The following is a 12,881-nucleotide window of genomic DNA, read 5'->3' as shown; positions in this document are numbered from 1 at the left end:
GAATGCGAGCAATATCTTGATATTTTAAATCTTTACAAATGACTCGTTCATTATAATGCAATATACAGGATGTTTTATACGTATTCAACTTTTATCTATAACTTTTTCTCCCAATATAATTTTGATTTTTTTAAACAATAAACAAGTTCAAAAAACTTGTCGCAAACTTCAGGCTTATGATATTAAATATTTTAGCCATTTATGTTCCAGTTACGGATCTATTCAAATATATATATATAAAATCCATTTCAAATTAAACCAAGAAATTAAAATTTAACTATCTATTTAAACCGTGACTGAAGTTTAGTTCTTAGGAACACTGTATTTTTTATGATTTATAACCTGAAAATTGTTTCCTTGACATTCTTCTTCAAACAAAAATAGACGATTAATTTGATAAGCATGGAATTTTAAATATTTTTTTAAATATTTCAAGAGTCAAAGAGTTGATTTTATAAAACCTTTGGTTATCTATTTGTATGTAACTCCAATACAATCGGGTAAAATCAAGTATTGATTTCGACAAAAGAATGCACAAAAGAAATAAATCAATAGAAAAGAATGCGCGTGACGCCCTTTACCATAAACGCGACACGGTTGATTTTCGTGTAAGATACGATTCTTAAAGCCTTTACTTTCACTTGATTCAACACAAAACAACGTCAAGATTTACACATCTCATAGAAAATGTCCTTGATTTTTGCGCTAGCTTTGCTTTTCTCTTTTCATACATTCCAAATTTTATTGCTGTCATAGTGATAAAAAAACAAACAAAGACGCACAACAAAGGATGCAGTAAAAAATGCAGAAAATGAACGGAAATAGAGTTAAGATACAATAAAAAAATTTTGGACCACACTACATGATTTCTTGTTCAATAAAGTAAACAACAATGGAAAATTAAATTGTATATCATGAATCGTAGGACATATGTACGACGGAATATTCAAAGAAAATATTTAAAATTCAAAAATTCTTTTAAGAATATAAATCTCTCGAGACAAGCATTGCAAATAACGTTAAGAAAACATTAAAATACATTAAATAAAATTTAAATAATTATCAAAAATATTGTAATATATGAAATTATAGTGCTTCACCTTAAATTATATTCCATCGTAACATTTAAAACGCTCTTAAAAAGTATTCTAGCAAATATACAGATCATATTATTCGCACAACGTTCTCACGTATGTAATGATATTATTTTGGCATTCAATATTATCTCAAAAGTGGTGAAATATTCAAGGATATTAAAAAAATGTAGGTAATTTGGACCGAAGTGTAAGTCTTACACCTTCCTAAGATGTTACATCGGTTAAATCCACAGGTCGGTTGCACGATTCCGAATACCTTACACTTCAGGGTGGCCGTCGCGTAAATGTACGCCGATATTCGGAATCGACCGGTCGGCCTGAGGATTTGACTGGTGTGATGGCTTCGGCACGCGACATAACGGGGTACGCGCCGCCGCCGTATGACCATAAAATAAACGTTTGGGGTGGTGCAGGCGGCGGCCAAACCTGGCAGCGTATAAACACTTATATAACGGCAATTAAACTGCTTTTAAGGCCCATAAAACTGCAGTTTCAATAATCTCTGTGACAACACGATTCCGACCTGTCTCCGGAAGCGTGGCTTCCCTCGGGAGATGTCAAAAGCGGTCACACTGTACCGACGAGTATAAAAATCTTGATCGTTGTCTGCCCCCTCCCCCCTTTTCAATTTTTCAAACGACCGCGTTCCCCAAAGGTCTAGCTTTTACGATCCGCTTTATAATCAACCCGCAATTTCGTACGCCCCGAAGTACGGAAACGTTGCGTTTTGTTACATGTGAACCTTATCTTTTCGGCAACGACATTTCGCGTCGAATTTAGAGTCTGACAAGAGACGTATATTAACGGCGAACCGGAAAAAGGCGGTGGAAAAATAGAAAACTGGAAAACATCGGGCCGTAGTATAAAGCAGAATTCTCCAGATGAAATTTTCCGGATAAAATTTCGATAGGGAGGGGTAAAGGGGGCTATTCTTTTTCTAGCCAATGCCGCTGGATACCTGCCGCTGGATGCTGATGAGGGTCGGGACGAGGGAGGAAAACGTTTACGTGTGAGAGACGAGGAGAGCCCGCGAGATCGGAGGCGGGAGAAGATAGGTCCAGGTAGGGGAGGCAGGGGCGATGAAATGGGATAATACCGACGCTGCAGGACGCGGCAGCCATCATCGAATGCTAATGAGGGGTTGGCGGCTTTTGGGGCAGTGGACTCTGTCCGTGGAGTGGTGCGCCGTTGTCGGCGGATCGGCCTGATTATAAATTATACATTATCTCCTGCTAGTCCCCGTGTACACACCGTAATCCAGCTAGACGTTCGCTGGCCTCAATGTCAGAGAATGTTCGCGTAATTGCGTACCAGAGATAGATTAGAAATTCGTATGTCGCCCTCGTTAACAATTTCACTTGGTTATCATATTCCTGAACCGCATTAGTTGGCATAATTTTAATTTCAGCTGAGTATGCGTGAAATTATCGAAAATTTTCATATTTTTAGCATTTTGTTGTTAAACTAAATAGAAAACAAAAAGAAAATCATAGTTTTTAAAAAAATTTCTCAAATCCGTCCCAGTCACAGATATTATAGACATCAACCCCTTTTATTTCACCCGTGATAAGCGAAATAAGTAAAGTGGTGATAAGATTATCTTAATGTATTGCTATACTGCATTCGTAATTTGTATGCATATCATTAAAAGAAACCGCGAATTAAAATCAACACTGTGCATAGGTATAATGTTCAGCAAAATACAGCACAATTAGTAATAAAGGAAACGAATAAGAAATGTAGAATAAATTTTAAATTTGATTCAACACTTATGTATCTATATAAAATATTTAAATTTGTGTACCTATATTTTTTGTAAAAATTAGATACGATTGAAGCATTATTGTTACAAACTCTTAATGTATTTTACATAATTTCGAAAATTCGATAACAATTAACGACAGATATCGAAACAAATTTGAAAATCGCACAAGCATCTCGTTGTTCAGACGCAATCTGGTCAAAACATAGTCAGAGTTACCTTATTTTCGTATTTAAAATCTTTTCGAAAACACCATGTAACCGATATAAAATTTATTCCGTATTTTTTACTTGCTTTTCTTCACGAGAATCGCTTCATCGATTATTCTGCAATTTGTTGAACACCCTGCATTTCTAAACGATACAAATCTTAATGAGAGATATGTAGACGGCCTTCACGAGGACAAGTCCGAGCCGTTCGCTGATTCAACGTCTAGTGCATTCACGTATTAATCGTATATTAAATCAGTGGGAACAACGGAGAGTGTAGCTGTGAGTGAAAAAAGGGGTTTCGCGAACTTGAGCTGAATTTAAAATACACGCGATAAATGCGGTAGTGCAGTAAATATTCCACTATATATCAAACCTTGATGAAATATTTATATCTTCAACTGTGCGTGCACGAAATTCGTCTATGTAGTAAATATCTTCTTTTTTTCGCAAGAGACGATATTCGTCGATGTATTAAAACATCATCATAATAATAAAGCTTAACCATCTGTTTCAGTTCAATTTAATTAAATGGGGAATTCAGAAATTAATTTTCAAAATATTTTTAGATATATTCAGACATAGAAATTAATATATTCAAAATTTATTTTGTTTTATTTTTTTATATGAAATATAAGTTGATACAATATATTGTCTACCTTTCAAAAATTATTGTCTCATCCTTAAAAATGCACGTTATTCTACATTTTTAACTTTGATTAAAAAAATGCTAATTAAAATATAATTAAATAAATTTCTGAATCGTTAAAGCTTATAGGTATTTAATTATAACGTAATCTAAATAGTACAATCCAAATTTTAAGCAGATTATCAATGATTAGGAAGAGTTGAAAATATAGTCGTACAATGACGCATAGTTTCGCTTATCGAATGAAAACAGGCATACATATATTTCATTTGAATATATCGGAATGTGGTTTCCTACTAGACTAAGCATTCTCTTTGACGTTGGACACTTTGTACTGTGATCGCCAATGCCTATTTGAAATTATGATCCGCCCGAATGTAAACAAACCATCGCGATAAAAGCCGGCTGAAGTTTTAATTTTATCTAATCGGTATTTACTGCGCTATTGTGGGCTCGTAAGTGGCCGTATAAAAGATAGTCACGGAGATTATTCTCGACTAACATTATCACGGCGACGACAGGTGTAGTTGCCCATATACATGTCCTTCTTGCATGCGCAACTAACATAAATGAATAGGGTAAAGGACTTAGCGCGTGCAATCTGGTAGCACAATTCACGTAAATTGCAAACGATGACCTTGACACCTCGATATTCTGGCAGTTACATCATTTTTGCATTCATTGATTATTTGTTCGTTAAACTCGCGACTAGTCGGCAACAGTCGTAATTTCTCGAAAAGAGCTCTTTAAAAATATTTATGTTTTCAATTCCGAAGGATTGTAATACCTGCGTATGGTTAATGTTAAACGAAGAACAAATCGCTGTTTTCAGAAACAAGAAACACTATAATGTGCGGCTATAATGTACCCTATTCAAATACAAGTATCTTTTCTCTATATTGCACTGAAGAAAGAAATATGGCTAACACATGGGGCGTAACTTCGTACTTGGGAAAAGCCATTCCTCCTGTTTCTAAACTGAACTGTAGAACTTGTGTGAAAAACTTCATAAGCACATTACATTCTTTGTAGAAAGATAAATGACGAAAAATGTAGAAATGTTTATATTGTTGCGTTAAAATAACTTACATGAAAGGATTGAATTATTTAAAATAATTTATAGGATCGAAATAAACTTATGTATAATCGTTTCGAAATAGATTGCCTAATTTCTTCAGAGAATCATCTATGTTTTATAATAATATAAGCATGAATAATCAAATTATAGTCCATAAATGGCCGTATACTAAAAGATTATATTTTATATATATATATATATATAATTTGGTAATCTCTATTCTAATAATTAAAATCATTTATCATATTCTATATTTAAAAAGAAATATTTTAATACATAAAATATTTTTATACATAAAATTTTTATTTTTTTAATATTAAAATAGTTGCAGAAATATGGAATATATACACAATGTGATAGATATGTGTGTAATAAATAATTCGTTCTCATTCGATAATTTGTACTCACCGCACACTACTCTGTCAAATGGACTCATCCAATCTGAAAATATAAAGATTTACTATAACGAGACAATATCAATCATCTTGAGAATTAGCATCTATCTTTTTTCCCATTAATTGATATCAAATAAAATGATAATACATAATGGAAATCAGTACAGCTGAAAACTATAAAACTATGCGTGCTAGAGATAAGCTTATAATAAGACAGATAGTAAAGTTTCAAGCGTTTCAAGCATCGTAACAAATTCGTAAGATGATTCAAAGCGTAACATGCATTAACATTAAGCATTTACATAAATGCATAATATTAAGATACAGTTAAGAAGATCAAAAAAATCATCCAACTCTCACAATTTTAATAAACAGAAAACATTAGACGAACGATTGAGAACGTACGCAAAGAATTAAATTCAAAGAATTAAATTAAAAGATTGATAAATTCAATAAAGTTAGTTTACCATTAATTTATGCCATATTTATGCAAACGTATTAATTTAGCAATAAAATAATTTGTTTAAAGACTATCCATTTTACCGCATCATTACTTTAAAAAAACTTATACGTAAATAAATAATAAATAAATGTCTCGCGTGTATATGAGCATTCTTTTATTTATGATTAAATTAAAATTTCAAATGAACTTTAAATAAATTGATTGATATTCAAAATAACATTGATTGCTAGAGAAAAAGACAAACTTATGAGTTACTGACACGAATGTGATCCCACTATAGTTTTGCAAACTAAAATCGTCACGCTACATTGTCGACTGAATCATTCACCTCACCCAGAAGCCTCCCCCCATAAAGTTATTCTTACGCACTCATAAAACAGATAAGAAACTTATTGACGCATGAATAGCATACGACAGTAAAAGTGCTCGAAAATCCGTAAACGCTTCAGAAAAGGTAGAAATATATCAAATGTAAAAATAGAAATAAAGTTAAAAGTATTAACAAGAGCAAAGTGCAAATATTGCCAGATTGTTTGGTTGTCATTTGGAACATGCACGAAAGCATTAAAAGACGTTGCAAGTAATAGAAGAAAAAGTTTAGATAACAAGCAAAAATGCAAGCATTTGCAAGCGAAATACCAATTATGAGGATAAGATTAAGTGGAATGATACAATGAAATAATCGGAATATAAACCTAAATTATTTTACAAAAGTATCATGATCGATAAGATCAATTACATCAAGATAATCGTCATACTATAAATTATTTATGAGAGCAATTTAACTGTTCATATAATGTCCACGTAGAAGTAAAGAGTTAATGTAGCATAGTTTGATACACGATTGCCGGTTCCGTTCATTTACTCCTTCCAGAGATAAGCATAGCAAATGATTGTAAAACAGTAACGATTATAAAATAAGAAAATATGTGGAATTATATCGCTAATCAGCGCTATCGCCACGCGCATTAGAAATTACCCAAGTGCGGCCGTGATCCGCAGCAGCCATAATATGAGACCTCACGAGTTGGCAAAATGGAAAGTTAACACGTTAACACTGAGTATTATTATTACGTGTTGATAATGTAACGGCGGACTTCGGAAAATAATTTGCATATTCAAAGATTACAACTTAATCGCAATATATTCCGTGATCCCCTTGCGCTGTGAGTATGCCTTGTATTATATTACCGCGTGCTAGCGCGAGTGCATTGGCACAGACGATCGTACAGCCAGTCTCTCCGAGAAATTTTGTTGTAAAATGTGATAACATGATAAATAAAGCTTATAAAGCCAGACGTTTGAAATGTAATACGTTTGCTCATCGTGTGAACTCAACTAAGTTGGTACGATGTCTAAATGTGACAAATATAGCGATTGTTACAATGGACCTCGAGTCTGAAGTTTTCAACAAAGTACTTAGGAAGATAAAACAAATCACGATTGTAGAATTGCCACGCTATACATGCGCAAAGAGAACTGCGATGCGCCAAAGTTAACTGACTTCTTCAGCGAAGTCAAGGCCCCTTTTCACGCAAACTTCTTGGAGTTATTTCGCACGCCATTGGTACAATGTCACAACAATATCAAACGTGAAAAACGCAGCAAAACGTGCCGTTTCGCATTACCGTAAAAATGTGCAATTTTCGCGCGTCAGCGTGAAAAACACGGCAACAACAGGCGAGCTCGCAGCCATTGCGTCGTGCGCCGCAAATATGCACGATAAATGCCGTCGGCGTATTGTCCTAGCTAACACCTCGGCAGACAAAGACTTCGAGACAAGTCACATGTACAATATATTATACACAACATCAGAGCAACTTGGAGTTTCATACATTTTTACCTATTATGTTCATATAATGGCACTGAAAATTTACTCCAAATTACACAATTTGTGTAATTCTAAAATGATGGAAATTAGAAATGTAAAGATAACTTCACTCTCCGCATTGAAAGTAATATTTTCAAATAATTTATAAAAATGTAATTGCATATATACATAAGAATCTGAAAACTTTTCCTTTCCTAAATGTGAATATCTCTTGTTTACGAAATTTGACAAGGATATTAATCAAAGGTAGAAATTCGAATGGTGTTATTGTGATTTCTTTCTGTTAGGAGTAACAAGACTTGTGTTGAGGCGAGTTAGTTTTTGCATTTCCACTAATACGCACACAACATAAGTACGAAATAAATACGAAGAGATTATCAGTTCTCGTCTAAGCATGAAAAGATGAGATTGTTAAGAATAATTACATTAAACTGTGAATTAGCAAAGATGGACCAATTATGTAAAATTAAACTACTATTTTTATTGTTATCATAAATGTTATTCAAGACATATTAAATTAATTATCAATCTTATCAATGCATGTATATGTACAGTATATATTGCACAAATCTGTTTGATGTTAAAGAAAAAAAATTGCCATTTTTATTTTCTCCATATATAAATAACAAAATATAATACTTATATTTAAATTAAAATATAAGAATGTTTAAAAATGCACAACATTTACCGATTTTAATATCTTTCTAACAGATTTATAACAATAATCAAAATAATTAATCAATGATTAGGTATATATAATTTTCCATGATTTCCATGTTTCGAAAGAATATTATCATATTCACAATTTCATATTAGATAAATTAAATGATATAATCATTAATAAGATAATTTTATGATAATATAACTGTTCTTATTTATATTTCATTCCACACATTCTCTACATTAAACAATTACTTGCGATAGAGAATAGTTTAGCATTTCCTGTCATCACCATGCTGAAAATTACATGCAAATTACAATCATTAACACATTTTTTTCCAATCATTATGCAAAAATATATAGCAATATTCAATCTACATATTATTAAAATACAAAAATGCGTTTAAATGCCGCTAATCAAAAGTATCTCTCTCTCTCTCTCTCTCTCTCTCTCTCTCTCTCTCTCTTATGATTAATAATAAGAATAGTTAATGATATATATTATATATGACCAAAATAAATATTTAACAATAAGATTCGATATAACTAAAATGTAGCAATTAAATTTAATTCATAAATACTATACCGCGCACACTTCTATTTGATAATATGACAGTATATATGAAAATGTTTGGGAAAAAAAGCAATGTACGCCAACCAAAAAAGTGCATCAAGCAACCAAAAAAAAAAGAGATTTACGATGCTATAATTTTATTCTTTTATAAGTCTATTCGAAAAATGATTTCTATTATTCATAAGAGTAAAGCAGAAGTAACAACAAAGCTGCGATTGTCACCGCGTTGCATTTTGCGCATATCAATCAATAGCGGTCAGCAATATGTAATAGAAACAAGATGCAAGTTAATGAACAACATGCAAGAAAGACTCACCTGTAATCGACATCCATGGATAGCGAGGTATGTCCGAGATTCCGGGTTGACCGGTGGTAGGTTGCTGGCAGGATGTCAAGGGATCGACAACGGCCGATGCTGCAGCCGCTTGGTGGTAGAATTGTGCCGCCGCTGCCATGGAGGCCGATGCGGCCGACACGGCCGAAGAAGCAGACGCGGACGAAACGAGGCTACCGGGCGTAGCACCGTTCTGATGATGATGACCGAGAGTATAGTTAACCATAGGATCGGCCGATGTAGGTGCGACATTACCGGTGAGACTAGCTGTGTAACGGCAGGATTTGTCGCCGGCAGTCGCGGCATCCACAGCGGCGGCTGCAGCTAGGGCAGCGCTGGATGCCGCTGAGGATCCGAAACCGGGCACCATGCTAGACGTGGCGCCGAACGCGGCGGCCGCAACCGCCTGCTGTTGCTGATGATGATGATGCGCCGCTGCGGCGGATACGTAGGGATACATACTGGACGTGGTACGCGCCGCCGGTGAGGTCGAAGCGGAGCTTCCTGAGTGCTGTGGACTCGAACCCGTCGGGCTCGGTGAATTGTGCTGCTGCGCGTAATTGACCGCCGCGGCCGCTACTGCAGCCGCGGATAAACTCGATTCTAGGCTCGCGGTAGCCGGACTCGTTGTGCACTGAATTGTACCTGGATTTGCGCTTGAGAATAATTGTTGCGGGTGGAATTGCTGGTACTTAGCAGGTAGCATACTATCAATTATGAATTTCGTACTCATATCGCCTCGTGTCGGTGCCGATGCGGAGCTGATGCCGAAGACACGCCCGGGCCGGATGACCGGGACGAGTGTCTCAACACCGACACCGTGACGGCACGTCCACCGGCTGCTGCCTCACCGCCATAATCCGTCTTCGCACGGATCGTGATCGCACTGTTTTCTCGATTCAAGCCGTAAATATCGTCGTCGTTGTGGAAGAACGCGTAACACTTTCTCTCTACTCGGCAGAAAATCTTTTCTATTTGCTTTATCGCTTCCCGCGTCCACTATCTATCTTCTTCCCTATCAGCAATCAACGTCCACTTTTACTGCCACTTACGCAACTCAGCACATTATCACAACAACAATACCGAAACGCGGCGGGATGCGGTCACTGGGGACGACTGACCACGAATCATCGACTGTCCGCGACGGTAAATGACATGTCCCTCCTCTCGATCTCGGAGTTAGGAGCCACCAATCGCGATTCTTCGCATTCGGAGCATTGGTTCCGCGCGCTTCAACGTAATCGCATCTTCCGATTACAAATCCATCCGTGTATCAGAATGAGAATCGACGATAAAGTAATTCGGTAGGTCCTTCTTCAATCAGGCCCACCCCGGTCGGTCCGGTCGTGGGTCCCAGCTTGCAAAATTAGGCGACGGCGTAGCCGGCGACGGCACGAGGAGAGAGACGAGAAGAGCGTGGCCCCTGTCAGGTGTTAGAAGCCGTTTCTTGCGTACTTCTCGGATAGTCGACGAATCCTTTATGGGCCATGCATGAAGGTACTATAGCCCCCTATCCCGAACGCCGCGTACTACAACCCACGGCCAGCTAAATGTAACCCCTTACAATAATGGCGCCGCTTGTCTCTCCGTTCTGTTCACCCCTCTCCTCTACGAGGCAGGAGCGCGCTGGGGAACCAGCTGGTAAACAGAACCGTCCAATCGTGGCGTGGCCTTACTCAAGGTGGACCAATCACAGGCATGCTAGGCGCGTCAAGATGAATGGGTCTCTCTCTCCTCCGGTTCTCCTCTTCCTCCGATCTTCGCTTTCGACTATACTCCGCACTCACTTCCCTCACTTAGACTTCACCTCTCGCTCGCTCGCTCGCGTATACCCGGCGTGCTCCGTCCGTCCGACGGTCCGTACGTTCGCCTCTTGCCAGTGCAGTCGCGCTCGCCACGTTGCCTTATACTTCGCAACGTTCCAACGTCTCACACGGTATTTTCTATCCTTCTCTATGTTACTCCACTTATCTCTCTCTTTCTCTCCACTTGTCTTTTTCTTTCTCTCGCGTTTTGTCTCTTTCTCTGACGTTTAGATGCAGTCTTTTTATCTTCTTCTTACGCTAGTTTCATCCTGCTCTTCGAAATTATTTTTTTCTTCCTTCCAGATCTCTTCAAAGCAGCATTTTTTCGAATTCTTGCTTCAATACACATTATTCGCTTTCCATTTAGTCTGTAATATTGATATGATGATCGAGTATCATGATCATTATGTCTTCAAATATTCAATTGTATTACTTTCATTTCATCTAAAAATCATTTTTCTCATCCTCTTTCATAAATATTACTTTTTAATAATATTATTTCAGATTCAGCAAAATAGAAATTTTCTATTTATTTCAACAAAATTTTCTCTGCTTTATTTCTTATAAATTAATGTGTATTACGATAATGACAATTTCTCAGGCAACAAACTTTTTTAATATGTTGTACTTTTATTTTTCTTCATTAACACATTATAAATTTTATTCATCCGACGGCAGAGCATTTCTGTGCCACACTTGTTATCTGCAGACTCGTTGTTTCTTTCGTGAATTTATGATATAAATCTAATGTGACATGTTGAAGTGTAATTTAGGTAATTGTCTTTTTTAATCCATAAAGTTGTACGCGCAACTTTGAAGCTGTCAAAAGTAATTCCATTAAAAACATCCCATTCGCGTTTTTTCCCTTGACTCTCTTTTTCTCTGTTCCTTCCTTTTTTCTCTTTATTCTCTTGTCGTTGCTTTCGCCAAGCATTGCAGGAACTGGCGCGATTCGGCCGTCGTCGAATCGTCAACTCGTCGACTTTTGGAAACCACTGAACTCGTCCCGGTTGGGATATCGCGGCGGCATTTCTATGTGGGAATGGTGGCGCGGCATTGGGGTGAGAGGTGACGCGGCTTGCGAGAGGGAGCGGCTTACGTCGGGGGCGAATATCGTGATAGAAGGTGTACCGGGAATATCGCACGCGAAGGTAGTAAGGTGCGGAGGGCGAGTAAAACTTACAACCTGAATTCCGGCATTTCTTACGATAGACAGCTCATTCTATACCCTCATTTTGTTGATAAACTTTGTATGCTTAAAGTGTAATTTTTCTTAATAGAAAATGCATTGGTTTATCACATAATTGTTATTTTGACATAATTATTACTATCACTATTCTAAATTAATTTGCTGGAAAAAAATAAGAATTATCATGCATCATTAATTAATTTTTTCATTTATCACGAATTGTGATTCAGTGAAAAGAAAGATTTTTTGAAAAAATTACAAAACTGATCTTACATTCTGCATTATACATGCAAATCTTTCAACTATGTTAACATCTAATTATCTGAAAATTAATTAACTTAAAATTAATTTAAAAAGTCCGTTTTTAATATCGGTTGATAAGGAAATGATTGATTGCTTTTTTAGACTTTTAAACTAGTTATCTACATTTTTTTTCAATATAACAGTCTATATAATCATAATGCCAACTTTTTCGCATCTTTTTCTTGTATTCATTTATCGCTATTATAAGAATGAATCAGAATTATCATACATATCGGTTCTACTTAAATTATTAAAAAAGGACTTACCTGCCGAAGAAGTATTCACATGACTTTGCACAACTCACATCAGTATTGAATGAATTAAATAACATTACATGAATTAAATAACGTAACTCCAGTTGTATTTACGAATCTTTTGGGAGCAATACAACACCAAGTACTTACGAAACTGGATGCAGGATCATACGAAGACCGTTCCCTGAAACCAAAGTTAGGAAATATTAATTCGTTTATTTTGACATGTAGAAAAGAATTTTTATTTTAATTCATATTAACATTTATAAAATTTTGTT

At 36.1% G+C, this 12,881-nt stretch overlaps 1 protein-coding gene and 1 long non-coding RNA gene across 7 annotated transcripts in view; one reads left to right on the top strand and one right to left on the bottom strand.

Moving 5' to 3' along the window:
• LOC105674554 (homeobox protein abdominal-A homolog) overlaps positions 1-11,280 on the bottom strand; it is a 39,078-nt gene extending 27,798 nt beyond the window's left edge. For 2 of the 4 annotated variants that reach the window (XM_067354815.1, XM_012370960.2), the window contains exons 1-2: positions 9,035-11,273; positions 5,204-5,236 (exon numbers count right to left, since the gene is read on the bottom strand). In XM_067354815.1, coding sequence (XP_067210916.1) covers positions 5,204-5,236; positions 9,035-9,785 — 784 coding nt within the window. In that variant the 5' untranslated portion in view covers positions 9,786-11,273. Of the gene's footprint in view, positions 1-5,203; positions 5,237-9,034 lie in introns of all 4 variants that reach the window. The other 2 variants (XM_012370973.2, XM_012370981.2) reach the window with 2 other exon arrangements.
• The window catches only part of LOC105674660 (uncharacterized), an 87,563-nt gene that overhangs the window by 35,826 nt on the left and 38,856 nt on the right, over positions 1-12,881 (top strand). The window lies entirely within an intron of this gene.

The sequence above is a fragment of the Linepithema humile genome, chromosome 5, assembly GCF_040581485.1.
Source record: "Linepithema humile isolate Giens D197 chromosome 5, Lhum_UNIL_v1.0, whole genome shotgun sequence".
NCBI lineage: Eukaryota > Metazoa > Arthropoda > Insecta > Hymenoptera > Formicidae > Linepithema > Linepithema humile.
The sequence above is the reverse complement of the archived record's forward strand: the minus strand, read 5'-3'. Positions and strand labels throughout refer to the sequence as shown.